Genomic DNA, 20,172 nt, shown 5'->3' on the forward strand with positions numbered 1-20,172 from the left:
ATCGTCCGTAAACCGACTTTACAGACAACCAATTTTTTTAACAATAAAATGGTTCTCTTAAAAAAAAAAGGACTCATAACATCGTCACGTAAAACCTTTCATGCCGACTCAACAAATTAATATTTCTGGATGATATTTGTTGAACATAGAGATTAAAATATGTAGAAATAATTGTTGTATTCTCCTCTGAAAAGCGTCTGGGCGCGGCGGTGTTGGGTGTGGAGCTTGGAGCTGATCTACTATCTTGTATTGTGACGTCACCTTTGACATTTGATCTTGACCTTCAAAATTTACCCAAAATTCGCCAAAATTTCCAGTTTTTTTTTTGGAAAAAAAATTTCCGCCAAAAAAAATCGAGAAAAAAAAATTCAAAAATTAGGATTTCGAAAAACCTCAAAAGTATTTTTGCCTTAGAAAGAACACAAAATCCTAAAAGCGGCTTAAAAGTCCTAAGAGCTAGACGCTCTAAGCCGCCGAAGTCATGTACTTGAAAATTAGGTTGCCATGGCAAGCTGTCTTGCTCTTTTTTTTTTTTTTTTTTCGATTTCGTTTCCCGAGCAGATGGGCGCCGCGCGCCTCGGCGGAGACGCGGCCGAGCCGGGGCGGGACGCGCGTCGCGACGCCGGGGGCGGGCGTCGCCACGTGGTCTCCGGTCCGGGGGCGGCCGACGCTACGGACGACGAGGCCACGACGACAGACGCCGCCGCCGACACGACCACGACGACGACCACGACGGCGGAGGAGGACCCCGCGACGACCGCGACGACGCCGCCGCCGCCGGAGGCGGAGGCGGAGACGACTACGCCGATGCCGCCCCCGACGACGACGACGACCGTCGATCCCACGACCGCCGCCGAGGCCTCGCTCGGAGAAGAAAGGTTCGTACTCATCACAACATCAACGTGTTATTAGTTCCGAGGACTGGGCGCAATCCACCCAAAAAATATTAGGGTACTCTAGTATTTCAAACACGCGTAATCATGCGTTTTGAAAATTTACCTTTATTTACTAGTGTCTGCGCTTTTTTTCAGTGGAATAAAAAAATAACATGATACATAACCCTGTATGAAGTGTCTATACAGATTGTAACAATCCTAATGCTATTATCTTTGAAATATTTGTGCAATGGGAGTGCATGACTTGATGTAAGCTTTTGGACATACGCCAATTTCTAAGCACATGTTTGTCTGTAGAAGAAAACTACAAAAAAACCCAAAAGACAAAAACACAAATTAATCAAAAAAAATTGCTGTTGTCAACAGGATATACGTAAACGCCACATGATATTCCATAACAGGATAATATGGTCAACAAACAAAGAATTTTTTTTTTTGTCTTTTGGTTTTTTTTTTGTAGTTTTCTTCTACAGACATACATGTACTTAGCAATGGCGTATGTCCAAAACCTTACATCAAGTCATGCACTCCCATTGCACATATCTTTCAAAGATAATAGGAAACCGATTTGTTAAAATAGTTAGTTGTGAAGATTAAAAATATACAAAAAAACGCAAATTAAAATTTTTTTAAATACCTCCGACTTTGCAAATTTCACTTGAAGCTACTGTTAGTAATTCAAATGCATTAAACACTATCGTCGCATTTTACCATGGTTTTTTTGTAGTCTGTACCGTACTACAACCACCAACATCATCCATGTTCTTGCAATGTCATTAAAGTAACAGGATGCAAAATTTCGAATCGATCAGACTTTTGGAAGTTGCTCACGTCCCTTCATCGACTAGAAAAGAGCCGATGATCTTCAAACGGCTAAATAGATTTTCTTGAATCGTAACTAATAACACACATGATCAAGTCACCAGCCTTTAAACTACTTGAGGAAGCCAGTCACGATTACTTCCAGACATTTAATTAAATTTAATACTGCGCTTTGACCAAGCCGAGGTTTTTTTTTAAGTAAAGTTATAGTGGCATGAATAAGAACCTTTGAAACCAAGATGCCGTCTCTTTCGGTCGGAGGGGAAAAAATTGGGTGTGGCTGTTTCATGGACATGGCCGTGCGTTGTACGCGAATACGTGTACGTAACAAGTAATATTCTCTATACAAAATATAAAATACGCTATTTTATGTATGTTATAATCATGTTTTTTTTTATATATTTGAACACCACATATATTCACTGTAACTATGTTACACCAATATTTTATATATGCAATCGATATATTTTAACGAGAGCTGACGATTGTAACTCAAACGAACGTCGTGGCTTCTCCGGGTCAAAGGTTAATTACAACATGGAAATCTCGAAACGCAGCAAAATGACCTCAAAATGGCGGCGCTTCCCCCTCCACCGCGCACGAAGCGTCACAGTCCTCACTTAGCGTAACAAATTCTTTGATCCTTCAGCTATTCGGTGGTGTAATTAAATTTTGGATGGAGATGATAAATATTTAGCTGCAACAACAAACTGTATCCCCCGATTTTGTTATCATTCTTTTTTTTTTATCTGCCTCCAACAATGGAAGCAATTTTAAAGACGTATTCACGTCAAAATCAATGACGACACCGAATTGCGCTAGATTATCCGTACCCCACAATTAAGGGTTTTAGCCATGCCTTTGACAACACGTGCCCTCATTGGCTTCAGCTCTCCCAACCCTTCTGGCGAGTAATAAAATCTTTTACTGTTTACAACCGGACTCGCTTACGTCACTTCAATCATTTTTCATCGCTGGAACCGGAATCTTGGGCAGAAGTGGTCCATGCTTCTACAGAAACTTCATACAGTCTTCGCTTATGCCAGTTCAACAGTACGGGTGTATGATCAAAAGATTTGATTGGTACGAGCAAACACATTTTTTTGGATGGAGATGACAGATGTGTAGCTGCAACACCAAACTGTATCCCCCGATGATGTTATCATTCGTTTTTTTTAATTGCCTCCCACTGAGGGGAGGAATCTTTGAGACGTATTCACGTCAAAAGACTTGTCTTATCTTCTCAGCAGCAGCAGCAGCAGCAGCAGCAGCAGCAGCAGTAGTAACAGCAGTTATCATTCGTTTTTTGAATTGCCTCCCACTGTGAAAGGAATTTTTGAGACGTATTCACGTCAAAAGACTCGTCTTATATTCTCAGCAGCAGCAGCAGCAGCAGCAACAACAGTTATCATTCGGTTTTTGAATTGCGTCCTACCGTGTAAGGAATTTTTGAGGCGTATTCACGTCAAAAGGCTTGTCTTATCTTCTCAGCAGCAGCAGTAACAGCAGCAGCAGCAGCAGCAGCAGTAACAGCAGCAGCAGCAGCAGCAGCAGCAGCAGCATCAGCAGCAGAAGCAGTAACAGCAGTTATCATTCGTTTTTTGAATTGCCTCCCACTGTGGAAGGAATTCTTGAGACGTGTTCACGTCGAAATACCTTGTGTTATCTTCTCAGCAACAGCAGCAGCAGCAGCAGCACGATGACGCCGGCTGAAGGCGCCCTCCGCCGCCAGGACACGGATGCGACCACCGTCGCGCCAGAGGACGTGACGCCGAGGAGGAACGCGAGCCTCTCGGCCGAGGAAGAGTTGGAGGAAGAGTTGGAGGAGGCGGTCGGAGGACGCAACGGCTCCTCCCCGCGACCGCCGCTCCCACCACACATCGAGGCACTCATCAACATCACCCGCGGCGCGGGGGAAGACTACGGCGACTACGACTACGGCGCGCCGCCGTCGCTGCCGCCGTCGCTACCCAACGTCAAGTACGTAGCCGAGCACCTCACTCCCCTCCCACACCCTTCCCCCAATACGCACACAGGGGCATTGATGGGAATACTTAATTCAACGTGCTGGTCAAACACGTTTAAATTCTTCATTTAGAACTAGAAACTATTTCAAATAGGTTATTGGCACGTATTCCACCGGAATATAATTTATTATGAAAGAACATGGACGTATTCAACATAAACCAGCTGAACCGTCGTCGGAAATTTAAGTTCCCGGCCTGCTTGAAATTTTTTTTGAAAGAGTTATTTTTGAAAAACATTTGCAGTCCATTCCAGGTCAAGATTTTATATCTACAGTAATTACAGATAAACTTGTAGACTTTTTCAATTGTTTAACTTTCACGATATGAAATATATATTATACAGCGTGTACTTTTTGCATGTTTAGCTGCCAAAGTTACATTTTTAACGTTTTTGTGTTGTACAAATAAGGAGAATTTAATTCATTGCAGAACTGTAACTTTTTTTAGGTTTAACTGCAATGCCACTGGCTAATTCAAGAAATGATTTGAATTTCTTTCAGAAAATATTAATTAATTTTACCTGGCATTTCAAAATTCTCAAATGTGTTACACGATTTTGACAGCCAAGAAACATGAAATGGGATTTTGTGATAGAAATGAAAACCATATCATGAAGTAGCCAGTGGCATTACAGTTAAACCTAAAAAGTGTCAGTTCTGCAATAAATTAAATTCTACTTATTTGTACAACCCAAAAACGTTTAAAAAAAAAGTAACTTTGGCAGCTAATTATGCAAAAAAAATTGCGCTGTATATATTTTTAATTTCGTGAATGTTAAACAATTGAAAAAGTCTAAAAGTTGACCAGTGATTAAAATAATATAAAATCATGATCTGAAATGAGAGGCACCTCCTTAAAAGTGCGACGGTATGTCGCCAACCGGGAGTCTGGTGGTCGGACGCCTGACGGGCGACTTCCCGCAGCACGCAGGCACTGTGCAGGCAGCCGCACTTGCCGGCGCGTTACCTGCTTTTGCCTCCCTGACTGGCCGAGACCTTTTTCTGAAGCCGAGTGTTCCTGTTGCAGAAACAATATTCTACATTTATAAAACAGTGTCACACTTTATTCCATTCCTATAACATTTAATGAAAATTCTCTAATCCATTTTCTTAAACGAATAAATAAAATGACAAATCGCTGTTGGTACCAAAACACGTTTAACCTTTTTGACAGCTGACAACTAACTAAACATCCTATTTGGTTAAAACGCGCAGGTATTTTTCAGATATGTTTACCAACACAAAAAAGAAAAAAAAATTGCGTGAATAGGACGAATACAACCCACAAAAATATACAAAATTCTCGTTACTTTTTTCAACACACCTCGTTCAATCTCTGGTAGACTTCACACTGGTAGATAAACATTTTTTAACGCATAAAAGTTTCTTTTAGGAATTAATGTCGAGTTACAGATATTTTTTTTCGTATCTAGCCTTCAAATCCAAATTTATCTAAACAATATTGTGTCGATTATGTTATGTGTGTGAAAACAGGTTCGAAAAGGATGGCCCAGTTAATAAAATAGAGTTCCATTTATTCTTTATATTTAGGGAGTTCGTTACGTTATACCAATTTGATTGCATGTCCACAAATTAATCACTCTTTCATTAAGTACATTATTTACTCTCCCCACTGGAGCTCGGCTCGACAGTGGATCTCTCTACTGCTCGTCTCTTACCTCGCACCTCGGCCCCAACGCACTGCCTCGCACCACTCACTCGTCCGCCGCGCACACAACACAGTTCCAGATGCTTCGGTCCCGATGCACACGAAGCCCGTTTCTCGCCGTCCGCCATCGCTCGCCAACGGGTCACTCACACTCTTCACTTCACTGCCCTCGTAGGTCAGTCTCACCGTTTATATACCTGCCAAGTACTGCCCTGGAAAGGTCTGGTATCCGTCCGAGAGTCCGAGAACAATGGCGTTATAATTACGCCACTTCACACACACGGGGCTCTGGGAACGTGCCGAACCCTTCGAGAGCCGTGGAGAATACCCCGGGCTCAGTAATAACAGCACTGAAGAAGGGTAAAGGGGTTAGTGAGGCGCCGCTGCTAATCGGATTAGGCGTGTAGCAGAAACGTGGCCGGGGGGGGGGGGGGATGGGCGCTACCTGTATCGCGCATGCAGACGCGCTAGCTGGCTCGCACGTAAACGTGCTGGTGCGGATTGGTTCGTTCAGAGCAGGACAGGAAAAAAGTCCGTTTGGTTATTTCTCTCCGGTTTTAGTTATAAATATTGCTAAACGTAGCAGTTCAGAAGACAAGTGGCAGATACGGTTTTCGTAATAACGTGTGTCACCGGCACAGAATCATCAAACTAAATTGGACTTAAGAGTTCATTTTTTTTAAACACAAAGCATAGCAATTATGTCAAACTCCTGACAGAAAACAATGCGCTGTCCGAATGTTCCACTGACAATTGTGATTGCTTAAAAGATTTGGACCCTTTTTAAAATACAAAATTTAAATAAAACACATTTTGTATTCTTAATTTATGTGCAGTAAGTAACTAATTTATGTATATATTTTATTACTTTTATTTTTAGATAAAATTTATTTTTTAATTATGCTAATTTTTCTGTTTCCTTGTGTTTGTTATTGTACTGTGTTTGTCATTAATTTTTCGTTATCATATTTTATATTTATGTTCTCCAATGTTCATTATTGTGATTTTCTCTGTATTTTATGTATTATTTGTTAAGTGCCTGCCTATTAAAAGCTGTACCTGTTGATAGGCACTGAAATCATAAGTTTATAAATGAACATCTTAAAGAAAGACAATTTTAAAAAAAATGTAGGCGCGGAGTCCACGCGCGACAGGTGGGAACTTTTTGCTTTTAAGGTATGGATAGAGATTAATTATTAAAAATTTCCATCACACTATTAACATAAAAATAAATGATACTTATAATGTTTATTACACAAATCAATAACTCTTTTCCACACGAATAAATAAATTGTAGATACTTTAGATAAAATAAAAGAAAAATGGTAGCGAAATCCGAGGAGTAGACAAACACAAACAGCGTTACGAGAATTCCATAGCATCACTCCTGCGTCGCTTATACATCCCCCCTTCCGGCCGTTACAACTAGCATACAGCATGCTAGGCTACGTGCCTATCCCCCCTCCCTTGACGTTTTCCCATTCGACCGCTAGTGCATGTGTTGAAGTGGCGTCGCCTTTGATACACTCTCCTCCTCCACCGGTTCCCTCACCACTATTCCCCTCTTGCGATCGGAATTTTCGTAACACTCGAACATTGTAGCCCCCCTCAGATAAGACGTTTCACTTCAAAAATAAAACATAGTCTGTATCCATTTGGAATAATGCATTTTTGAAGCAGAATAAGAATTTGTTAAATCGTTACAGAATTTTTTATAATATTAGTTTAGAAACATTCGCTTTTAGTTTCAATAATAAAAGTTTTGGGTACATGTGCCTATAGTTTCAGCTTCTGGGAATTAAGTCGAATAATAATTGAAAGTGTAATTTTGGCTAGGTTTGGTCAGCTACATTAATAAAACGTAATATATTTATCAAAATTATTAATTTATGGAGATAACAATGCGCTGTTATTCTCTTTAAAAAAATTATTTTTTTTCGCTTACGTTGTTATTTGATTTGACTTCACAGAAGCCGCGACTTTTAGACGTTTACCAGTAAAACGTATATTTTTTTTTTAATTTTTGAATGGTTGTAGTTTAGCGTTATGATTGAAAGTAGCTGTAGAGCTCTTCCGATACTTCACTTTTATTTGCAGAATTATTCCTTTTGTGGCAGCAGATGCGGTACTGGAAAACGGCGAAGGCAAAGCTACGGCATACCCAATGCAAGATAGGCATCTGCCTACTGATAACCCATTATACAGTCGCTTCTCACCGCCCATCAAGACCGAAGGTATGTACCTACATTGCACAGCACACGTGAAAAAAAAGGGGTGTGGCTGTGTCATAGACACAGCCGTGTGTTGTACGTGAATACGTGTACCTAACACGTAATTTTTCTATACAAAATATAAAATACGCTATTTATTTAATTTTAAAATCATGTATTCACTGTAACTATTTTACACAAATGTTTTATATATGAAATCGATATATTTTGACGAGAGCTGACGATTAAAACTCAAACGAACGTCGTAGCTTCTCCGAGTCAAAAGTTATACGAAATGGAAATCTGGAAACGCAGCAAAATGACCTCAAAATGGCGGCGCTTACCCCTCCACCGCGCGCGATGCGTCACAGTCCACACTTAGCGTAACGAATTCTTTGATCCTTAAGCTATACAGAATTGTAACGATGCACATAACATCAGACTGCATTACATTTCCACAAGTAGCATTGAGCCCTGTGTAATGCGTTAGGGGTCTGTAAGCAATAACTGTATGATCAGCCACGAAAATAGTTTTCATTATTTAATTTTTTTTCTGGTTTGATTTTATTTTATGTATTTATATTTCACCATTTACGAATTAAACATAAAAAATTAAAAAAAAACCTGCATTTTATATGAAGGCAGTAAAAAATATTTTGTAATACATTGGTTATTACATTTAAAAATGAATAACCGTATGCCAAAAATTACAAAAGCCAAAAATCTTTAAAACCGGACAATTGTGTACGTGAAAACCATTATATTCAACCGATCACTAAAACTTAACTTGAAATTAAGAATTCATAAATTTAAAAATTAAATTGTTTGTAACATTACTAATAAATTGAAGAATAAAATTATAAATAATCCTTACATAATTTATTTCTGTTTATTATCTATATATTTACATACTTAGTGTATAAAATGTGTTTTATGTTAATTTTATCTAATCAGCAATACTGTGTTATGTTAGTTAAATTTATTTAGATATCCGTGACACGTATTTAACATTGCTAAATTATTAATTAAGTAAAAAAAATTATTATCAATATTGGTAAATAAATGTGTTCTTATATTAACGAATAATTTTAAAACTACAATTAAAGAGAGAAATGACTATATTAATATTGAATATTTTACTTTAATAAAAAGTAAAACTTATACATAACTTATATATGTTTTATATGTGTGTATATATTTATATGTATATATATGAGATAGTCTTTCAGTCCTCGCCAGAGATGTGTAACATATAACCTCGGTAACGAGCAAATTATTTTGTTCTCTTGCTACAAAATACACTTATAATACGAAACTCGGACACGAAATTTAACGTAGAATTCTTTAAAATAATGCTGAGAGTGATAAATATACTCATCTTGGGTTTTCAACTATATTTAGTGACCTTAATCACACGAAGTTTCCGCACCTGCCGGGGCAGCTATGACGACTATTCAATCATTTGATTGGCCGATCAAAATTCTTAACTACATAATGAAACGGCCCCTATAAAAGATTTTTAAAAAAAGTCGTGAAAAAAATACTAAACCACCGTCTTTGGACTTGAATTTCGACAAGGAATTTTATTAAAATGCTGCCCATCCTTGTAAAAATTCACTAACAGGTTTTTAATATGAAGTTTCCTTTTGCCTTAATTAACTTTGATCCGTCACAGATGGTGGCGCCGTGGTTACACATTTCCGTTCCGTGCGACTTCCGATCCATTCATGAAATTAAAATGCCGTAGGTATACTGAAAGTTAAGGTGTTATAAATAACAGTACAAACTGTCAGGATCATTATTTTTTTCTTACTCTCTACTTAGTTCCTTACACTAGCATTCACTCTCGCTCTCTCTTTTTCTATTCCCCCTCCCCAGGAGCGTTAAACGTTTAACGCAACCTTGTTGGAAGTCGCATTAGAAGTATAACTTCAAAAAAAAATTAAGAGGATTGACTGTTTCAGGTGGATTCCAACCGCGAGAACCTATTCTCGATGGCCCATTCTACGAGTCAAAAATTGACGGGCCTTACGACACAGCTGGTCAATTGCAACTCGACATAACGTCTGGGACACCTATTCCGCCTTCCATCACGACTCTGCCCAAAAGTGAAGAGAGTAAGTTGGCGTAGTTCATAAAAATTTCTCTATGGCATCGTCCTACCTCTAATGTATTTTTTTTTTCACCATACCAATTATCAAAATTCAGTGGCGTGTATTCAAAGCCAAAATTTTCTTCACCCTTCATTTGACCTTTTACAAAATCTTATAAATGGCTAAAAAAAAATTTCAATTCATGATTGTATAGTTAGATGTGCGTGCCAAGTACAATTTTCTGTTTGCATCTGAACCTGAAAAATGATTACAAATAACTCCCACTACAAATTCAGCAAAAATAATGTTTGTTGATTTAGAATGTTCAACAATATAGCTCTTAAGTAATATGGCTTTCTGTAAAGAATATATATATATTTCAAATATTCTGAAAAATAGACACTTTTGAGAAAATGATACCGTTTGGTGATGTTTCTGGACGAGTGATTTGTATTCTTACTGTTTTCATGTACTTAGAATCATGCCAAATTAAAATAGCAGGTATCTCTAAACATAGTTAAGGACTTACCTAGTTTTAAAATTTACATTAGAAGACCCCACTGAAACCTTACGATCACAGTATAATTATTCCAGAAATGGCTCAGTACCTATATTAGAGATTCCAAATACTTAAGTCACAGTTGATGTCGTATGAACCTATGAACTAAAATCTCAATAAACAAAAGACGTTCAAACTATGTAACACTCGGGTGTTTTAAAAATATAAATTTATTGCAGTCAATAATGGTACTTCAATTGTTGTAGCGCTACTTCTGTTCATAACAAACTTAAACTAGTTTACATTATGCCTTTATGAGAATCAACTTAGTTATGTTTGCTTTCAAAAACAATTTAATATTAAATTTATACTATTGAATTTACGTCAACCGTAGTAGTATCACATAGTCTGCAGAATAAGTGACGAGATTACAGGGCGTGCCTTAAACTATTCTCAGTTATAATCTCTTGTTCAGTTAAATAAAGTAAGATGCGAAATGAGTTACTTGTACCTACACACGCAAGGAACGGACGAACACTACGTTGTTTGTTGGTTGCAGAGGTGTGCTACTCGGATGGGCGGGAACACGCCCACGGGGACCTGCTGTCCGAGCCGGGGGCGTGCCTGGTGTGCGTGTGCCACCGCGGGGAGGTGTTCTGCCAGCACACCGAGTGTCCCGCGCCGGGCCCGGGATGCACCCGCGTCGAGGGCCAGCGCGCGTCCTGCTGCGGGCGGCTGGTCTGCGGTGCGTGCCGCCGCCTCCCCCGTCAGCCTCCCGTCAGTCACCCGTCAGGCCTCCCGTCAAGCCCCCGTCAGCCTCCCGTCAGACCCCCGTCAGCTTCCCGTCAGTCACCCGTCAGATCCCCCGTCAGCCTCCCGTCAGTCACCCGTCAGCCTCCCTTCAAGCCCTCGTCAGCCTCCCGTCAGTCACGAATCAGACCCCCCTGTCACCCGTCATGCCCCCGTCAGACCCCCGTCAAACCCCCGTCAGCCTCCCATCAGTCACTCATCAGACCCCCGTCAGCCTTCCGTCAGTCACCCGTCAGACCCCCGTCAGTCACCCGTCAGTCACCCGTCAGACCCCCGTCAGCCACCCGTCAAACCCCCGTCAGACACCCGTCAGCCTCCCGTCAAGCCCCGTCAGCCTCCCATCAGACCCCCGTCAGACCCCCGTCAGGCACCCGTCAGACCCCCGTCAGACCCCCGTCAGTCACCCGTCAGACCCCCGTCAGTCACCCGTCAGACCCCCGTCAGCCACCCGTCAGACCCCCCGTCCAACCCCCGTCCAACCCCCGTCAGACCCCCGTCAGACCCCCGTCAGCCTCCCGTAAAGCCCCGTCAGCCTCCCTTCAAGCCCCCGTCAGCCTCCCATCAGACCCCCGTTAGCCTCCCGTCAGTCACCCGTCAGACCCCTGTCAACCTCCCGTCAGTCACCCGTAAACCTCCCGTCAGTCACCCGTAAACCTCCCGTCAGTCACCCGTCAGACCCCCGTCAGTCACCCGTCAGCCTCCCGTCAAGTCCTCGTCAGCCTCCCGTCAAGTCTCGTCAAGCCCCCGTCAAGCCCCCGTCAAGCCCCCGCCAGCCTCCCGTCAGCCAATCATGCACCACTGCCGTGCGTGGGCTAGGACATGATCCTGTAGTACATGATGCTTGAAGTTTTAAAAGATCCTGAACATAACAAAAAAAATTATCACAATACAAACAAATTACGTCAGGTCTCGAGGAATATTATTTTTGTATTCAACTTGCTATCATAATTATTATTTTTTTATATATTACATGTTTTTCTCCCCTCAAGTCCAGGATCTGTCGACGTACTTAATTAAAATAGCAAGAGCATCATGCACCGCAGGATCAAGGGACTAACCTGGGATGCGTGATAACAGAACTTTCTTCCACCCTGATTGTTGGCTTTCCCATCAGATAGGACCGTTAGGCTCGAGATCTCTCAGTCCGAACTGACGCGTGGGTGTGTGGGAGACAGCGCCTCGCCAGACCGGACTATCAGCGGCTGTGTGTAACCATATGCTGGTTCATTTAGTAACTCCATTATTTGTCGAGTTCATGTTACTATAGCATTTTATCATCCTAACTTAAGGAAAAGCTATCTTATATTTTTTCCCTGGATAGGATATCGCCAGAATAAAATGTTCACTCATGGTGTGATTACACGAACGAAAAATACAAGCAGTGCATCTTGCTTGTGATTTCTTAAATTTGTAACATACTGTTTTAGAACACTTTCATGAAGGACTCTTTCACCTAATTTTTGTTACAGTATCTAATAAATTGATGTCTGAAAAAAAACTATAATTGGAAAACTTCAACACTTTATGAATTTTTGATTTTTATTCAAAACCTTCATTAATTGACTTAACAATTTTTCTCAGCTTGACGTTGAGTTAAGGCACGTTCTGTAATCCTCCACGGCAGATATAAAATATGGTTTTTGTCAGGGGATCCCCACATAATGCAGAAACACACAACTTAGAACAGTGATAACGTAGAATTCTCGAAAAGAAATCCACATAAGATATAACCGTCATAAGTTAGAACGATAATAACTTAGAAACACACGACTTAGAACTGTCCAAACTTAAAACTGTCGAAACCTAGAACTGTCGAAACCTAGAACTGTCGAAACCTAGAACTGTCGAAACCTAGAACTGTCGAAACCTAGAACTGTCGAAACCTAGAACTGTCGAAACCTAGAACTGTCGAAACCTAGAACTGTCGAAACCTAGAACTGTCGAAACCTAGAACTGTCGAAACCTAGAACTGTCGAAACCTAGAACTTTCGAAACCTAGAACTGTCGATACCTAGAACTGTCGATACCTAGAACTGCAGAATCCTAGAACTGCCATAACGTAGAACTGCCATAAATTAGAACTGCCATAACGTAGAACTGCCATAACGTAGAGCTGCCATAACATATAACTGACATAAAGTAGAACTGCCATAACGTAGAACTGACAACGTAGAACTGACATAACGTAGAACTTCCATAAAGTAGAACTTCCATAAAGTAGAACTTCCATAAAGTAGAACTTCCATAACGTAGAACTGCCATAACTTAGAACTGCCATAACTTAGAACTGCCATAACTTAGAACTGCCATAACTTAGAACTGCCATAACTTAGAACTGCCATAACTTAGAACTGCCATAACTTAGAACTGCCATAACTTAGAACTGCCATAACTTAGAACTGCCATAACTTAGAACTGCCATAACTTAGAACTGTCATAACTTAGAAATACATGACATCTATTATAAACTTGTATCCGGCGTGTTTCCAAGTGGTGACAGCACCCCGTGTTCCCGGCAGACGGAGGAGACGAGTTCCCCACGGTGGTGCTGTCTGGAGTGGTGCCTCCCGTGACGGTCGCCGACGGCGTGGTGACCACCATCGACCCGTTCAGGGACGTCATCCGCACCGAGCCCGCCCCGGACCTGCCGTCGCTCATCGGCGACCTCAAGCCGTACCTGCTGGACCGCCGCCCCACGTCGACGCCGCCCACCACGTCGTCTACGTCTTCGTTGCCGTCGTCGTCGGTCAACGTGACGCGACCGCCGCAGCACGAGGAGTCGTCCCTGCTGGACAGCGTGTTCCAGTTCCTGTTCGCAGGAGTCGACACCAGCACCACCACCAGTAGCACCACCACCGCCCGGGCTACCTTGGTCAACGGCAGCTTCGCCGTCCGGACGGAGGCCTCTACCTCGGAGGTCGCCGTCAACGGAGGAGAGGTCGCGACCGGCCCCTTGTCGGCCGGGGAGAACGCTACCTCCGGGAACGCTAACGCTAACGCGAAAGCTAACGCGACCGAGCCGCCGCCGGGCCGGCCTCCCAACATCATCGTCGACGTCGACTCCTCTTCGGCGGCAGAGTCCCCGGGTCTCCTGAAGCTCGCCGGCTGCAACATCTACGGCCGCATGTACCGCGTGGGGCGCATCATCTCGGAACTGTCGTCGCCGTGCCTCGAGTGCAGGTGCACCGAGGTGGGCGTGCAGTGCAGGCAGCTCAAGTGTTGACGTCCTGGGACCGCTTCGTCCGCAGACCATTCCTCATGTTTCTATCCCCTTCCTACCCCCCTTTCCACATTTCCTATGCAAACTGATCTGTTTCTCTTCTCGCTTCTCCCTCGCCATATTGATGCTGAACTCAAAACGAGTTGTTGTAACTGCCAAGTATAGACTGCCATCGTTTTAGACTTTTTCTCAAATTTTACATCTCTCAGATGGTCTTTTTCCCTTTTTTGGCACCGTTGTTCCGATAACGGTGTTTTCGTAAACAACGTCATATGTGACAGTTGGGAAATTCGTACCACAGGTATTTTTTTTTTTAAAACTGTGTTAAAATTTAAGGCAAGTTCCACGAGAAAAAAAATACAATGAACTTAGGAAGCATTCTAAAATCGCATACGCTGTTGAACCTGCAAAAAAAAAAAAAAAAACCTCCGCTCATGTTACATTGTTATGTGGTGGCTACAGTGTTGACTTTGGTCAACTACTCTTATTTCATTTAGACAACACGGTCAGGTTTAACAAGTCATATAGTTGACAAACATACATATTAAATATGTAGATATTTTACGTGAATTTTTTTACTTTTTAGTTTGAAAATATTGGATATTGTGAAATTACTGATTCCAACTTTCAGAAACGGTGTCACCCAAATAATTTATTTATTGTCGTCGCAGCTTCCAATGCATGCTTTTTGAAAATGTTTTCTTCACCTTTCATAAACTGTAGCTATTGTTGTGTGTCTTCCACAGGTTATTGGTGACCGAAGTTGTTTTTAAGTGAAATATAATATACCATGGCAGAAAAAAAATTAAGCCATATAGATAGTAGCTTCCAATTGGTAAAATTTTAAGTAATGCTGACATTATTATAAATAAGGGTACGAAAAAAAATGAGTTTTTTTTTAACCCATAGTCGCTTAAAAACTTATTTGGCTGCTCAGTTAAAGGACTGATACATAGCGTTGTGCTCATTAATTTATACGGCAGTAACAGGAAGTTGTAATCATAATCCATGCAAACAGTTTGATCTAGTAATAATTCAGGAAACCTTGATAATACACATTTTATAATTTTAGTTTTATTCACTTCTGATTTTATTTAGTAACAAAGGCAAATATTTTACCATGTTTACGATGTTTTAAAAGACAATCGTAGCACTGTTGTTTTCCGCGGTTTAAAACGATTAAATTTCATGTTATTTTAATCGCAAAAAAAAAAAAATGAAATGAATACTAGTTTACATACAATTTTTGAAAAATTTACAAATTCGTAATGTGTCATATACAAAAATAGATGTATACTGTATAAAAATTATTTTTTTTTAGAAACTTTACAACACATGCACATCTCTCTACACATAAGTTGCTGATGTATTATTACAAAAATATATTATTTTTAAATAACGTATCTTAAAATCACAGATAAGACAGATATATACTATACTGGTTACTAAGTGGTTACTATGTGTTAAATTTTACCCGAAATTATATTTCAGATCAATATGGCAAAAACTAAATAAGGAGGCTATATATACTTTGTGAAGTTTAAAATTATATTTATAAAAACTTTTAATATATTGGTTTGAGCAACTGCGAAAATGTTATAAAATTAATATTAATGTTGCAAAAACCTTTTGCAGCTTACTTTTATAAATTTTAAATGAATAGTTAGCAAATGTAAATTTATCTGAGTGGAAACGATATGTTGAACTAGCATAGGAAGGACCCGCTAGGCTTAAAAGCTAATACTTTCTGATTGGATGATATTACAAGAATTGACCCGTTACTCATAACTCAATTACCCACCGAAAAATAAAATAAACAAAGAAATAGCTAGGTCTGTCATTTATTCTCGCCCACAGACCACCCAACTACGATTCATGTTGTGTAATTTATAAGTCTGCTCTTAACAGCTTTGTTACTATTAGCGTAAAAGTATGATCATGTGTGTTTATGTTCAAAATGTCGTTTAGTGTGAAGTAGGTGCGTCAATGACGTAAGTGTTGATTGATTTTGGTGATGTTAGGCCCAAAGAAATGTGCCAGCAAGAGGCTTTTTTTTTTTTTAACTGGTGGAATTGATTTCAGTGTTATGCATTTACTGTAGGAAAAAATAATGTTTAGGACTATTGTTATGTTATGAATAAGATGTAAGAAAAACTATACTGTTTGCAACAATTTTTTGAAACATTTTTTAAATCTAGATGTAATAGAATAAATATGACAGCTTGTGCATCTTATTATATATATATATTTTTTAATGAGTAATTACAAAACTAATGTTAAGATTTAGCAATAGTGTGCGCTTGTTGAAAAGTTAATAATTATAAATGAACAATTTTCTGTGATGACATGAATAAGTTAAATTTGAAAATTTGAATAATATTAATAGAATTATGTAGCAGAAAATGTGTTATGGATATATAAACGGCATAAAAATGAAACGTACGTCCTGCTTTAACTTGATAAACTCAATATCAGTAGTATTTACAGCTTTACTGAAAGATAATCCATAGCAATTTTCTAAAAAAAAAAAAAAACTGTATTTCATAGCAAAAATTATTCTATTTGAATGAAATGGTATGTTTTCTTATTTTATGTATGTTAATGATATATAAGCTGTGCCATCAGTCACCATACATATGAGTGTTAATGGTGCTGAAAATAAAAAGCACTCATTTATTCATTGCGACTCAAAAGAAAATTTCACACAATATTAGCAAAAATAATTCAAATCTAATAAAAATAGAAGTGTAATAAATATTATTATTTGATGTGATGTGCACTTAACGTAGGCAGTAAACACTCTAAAAAAATTTCAAGTAGAATAATAATTTGGGAAGGGTAAGTTTTCTGATATTAACTATAACGCGCTAAATAACTTCGAATTACGGCCCCCGCCTACCCGGCCACACACTCTGTGTGCCGAGCTTCAGAAGAAACCGCACAATTTGAAAACTGTTGAAGATATCTGACTGGTGTCTGTTTGCGAAAACCAATTAAGAATGCGATGAGGGCGGACGGGTGTTTCTTTAATTATTTCGCTTTTAAACTGTATTTCTAGGAGTGATAAGCGGTAAAACGCGTGTATTCGGAATTACTTAAAGCATGAAACACCCGGTACAGATCGTTTAAAGCATCCAAGGGCCATGCATTACACATTTTATCTCTTTTTTCTTCGTCATCTAATGCTACGTATACTGTACAAATTTCACAGTTGTCCTGTGCACGACGAGAAGACTGCGCGCCAGTCCAGAGGCGACACCGCGCTAGAAGCACCAGCGAGCGTCGCGCTTATCATCCCGCCTCACCGACACAGATACAGCCCTGACGAGGCGAGGCACCTTAGTAAGGTTTCCACGGAATATAATTCTGTTGGGAATTCCTCGAGCATGCAATTTGAGACTACAGAAATCCATCCTACCCGTTATCATCATCAAAAAACTTAGAGAAAAGCATCTAATGGGTAGCGACGAAAGAAAACAAACCATTTAAACTCTGCACGTGTTAAATCTTGTAGCTGTCCCATTAAAATCAACAGCATGCTCCGTCACACTTAAAATCCGTCCTACGGAATGTGCGTGTTTTCCGTGTCCAGCGACTTACCTCTATGTGCGTGTCGTCCGCCTGACCTGACTCCTCGACGCAGGCTTCCAGAGTCGACCCTTGAGACTCCTGGTGTCAGTTCCTCGCCGTCGACCGCCGCAGACAGCTCTGACCTCCGCACTAGTAGCCGGCGACACTACAAGTCCCGGGGCCGCATGTAGTTCGCACCTCAACACTATCTGCCGCTGCTAGTTTGTTTCTGCACGTCTTCGGGCGCACTCGGCTCTTTCCGCAAACAACCGAAGCGGGAATATTTAGCAAGCGTGCCTCGGGAAAGCGCGAATTACAACCAGAAAAAAATTATTTAAAAAAATTGCAAACAAAAAATATTACTTTAACCAGACTAAAAAATAATTACGAGAAATAAAATCTAATATTAATAAAATAATAAAATAGTAATTAAAAGCAGCTACTAAAGCGTATTTAAATTCCAATTGCCAACTTAAGGAAAAAGTTACCAGACAACTGGTAACATTACACAAAAACAAACTGAAATTCTAGGTGTCCCTATAAATTGCAAATCACTTTAAAATGACGAATAAAATTTTTTTTTTAATATGGTGCGCTAGACAGTAGTTATTTTTGCCAAAATACACATTTTCTGCTGCATGAAAAAAATATGGTGTCTGATTTTATATTATGCTTTGTGATAGTAACATTTTGATGTTAACTTTTTGTTAGTATAAAACAACAGATTATTGTGCACTCAAATAAATTATTTTAAAAAAATTACTTTTTTGTTATTATACTAGCTAATAGCCAGTCGCTTCCCTTGCAGATTATAGCTGATATTTTACCACTGTAAGAGAAGAATGTGGTTAATTCCAAACTTTTTTTCACTTTTTAATTATCACATTTGCTACTATTACGCTTTCATTTAATTTAGTTTTATGCATAGTATAGTTAAAATAAAACTTCCCTATGGTTGGACGCAAATAGGTTCATGCATGTAAATAAAAATAACACCACTAACAACGATGTTTAATGTATCTAAAATAAATGGAATTTTGAATCCAAGAAAAATAATTTCCGGACTTTCCCATCGGTCCATAGGCTTACCCTTGATACTATTTATGGTGGTGTAGTTAACGGCAGCTTTATAGTTTTTTTTTGTGCTCAGGCACCTCGGAAAGAGGATAGAATCACTATGTCTACAGACATACATGTGCTTAGCAATGGCGTATGTCCAAAAGCTTACAAGTCATGCACTCCCATTGCACAAATCTTTCAAAGACAATAGAATCACTTCTCGCTACACAGATGACACTGAATATCTGAACTCATCCCAAGTGTTATTGCTTCAAATATTTTTCGATTCGGGCAAATGATCATTGCTAGGAGTTTACTTAGATCTAAGTGGATGTCTGGGGTGGGGATGAAGATAATTTATACAAATATTAATTTAAAAGAGTTTGCATACACTATTCATGCAATCATGCAGATTTCCTCTCAATGGCTAATTATAATCACACTTGATTCAATTAAGTTAAATTCAAGAGGCATAGTAAAATGAATTTTAAGTTATCATAAGTGTATATATATATGTATATAAACTATTTTGGATGTATAGTCCACCCTGACTGCCTCGCTCTGCAGCTGTTATATGTAGAGATGATAATTAAGAGGCCACTCCAGTGTTTCAGGGGCACTACGCAACCCGCATTAACCTCATAAGATTCAATGCTATTTTCATTTTGCTTATAACTAATTAACTAATATAGATTTCGAAATGATGCTTGCTTGATATGTAAGACAACGATGCTCTTATCAAAGCCCCTTTCTTCAAAAACGTGCATAAATTATGGTTTTATACTAATCTGTACTAATATGAATAAGTGTATTGTCTAGGTTTGAACCATAATTTATGCACGTTTTTGAAGAAAGAGGCATTGATAAGAGTATCGTTGTCTTACATATCAAGCAAGCATCATTTCGAAATCTATATTAGTTAATTAGTTATAAGCAAAATGAAAATAGCATTGAATCTTATGAGGTTAACGCGGGTTGCGTAGTGCGCCTGAAACACTGGAGTGGCCTCTTAAGTGAATGAAACTAAGCTAATAAAAGAATGATTTGATCAGACAATATTTTCAACTAACATAAAAATAAATTTGTATTTTAACAATTAAAACTACAATTGAATTATTTTTTATTATAAAAAATATAAAAACTGTTGGAACAGACCGTTACTGAATTGTAAATGCCATGAATTACTGATTTTATTAAGCATCTTAAGCATTTTAGTGGTTTTATTTAATGCTTATTACATTACAATCTGCATTAACTTTTTCGACTTTTATACACAATAGTAAAAATACTTATTAAGT

At 39.3% G+C, this 20,172-nt stretch overlaps 1 protein-coding gene across 1 annotated transcript; it reads left to right on the plus strand.

The window, feature by feature from the left end:
- Positions 1–561: 561 nt before the first annotated feature.
- LOC134540308 (mucin-2) lies at positions 562–15,462 on the plus strand. The gene is made up of 6 exons (XM_063382968.1): positions 562–878; positions 3,393–3,698; positions 7,511–7,647; positions 9,588–9,740; positions 10,775–10,960; positions 13,545–15,462. The coding sequence occupies exons 1-6, from the start codon at positions 562–564 to the stop codon at positions 14,246–14,248; spliced, it is 1,803 nt and encodes a 600-aa protein (XP_063239038.1). The 3' UTR covers positions 14,249–15,462.
- Positions 15,463–20,172: the final 4,710 nt, after the last annotated feature.

This window comes from Bacillus rossius, chromosome 16, assembly GCF_032445375.1.
Source record: "Bacillus rossius redtenbacheri isolate Brsri chromosome 16, Brsri_v3, whole genome shotgun sequence".
Classification (NCBI taxonomy): Eukaryota; Metazoa; Arthropoda; class Insecta; order Phasmatodea; family Bacillidae; genus Bacillus; species Bacillus rossius.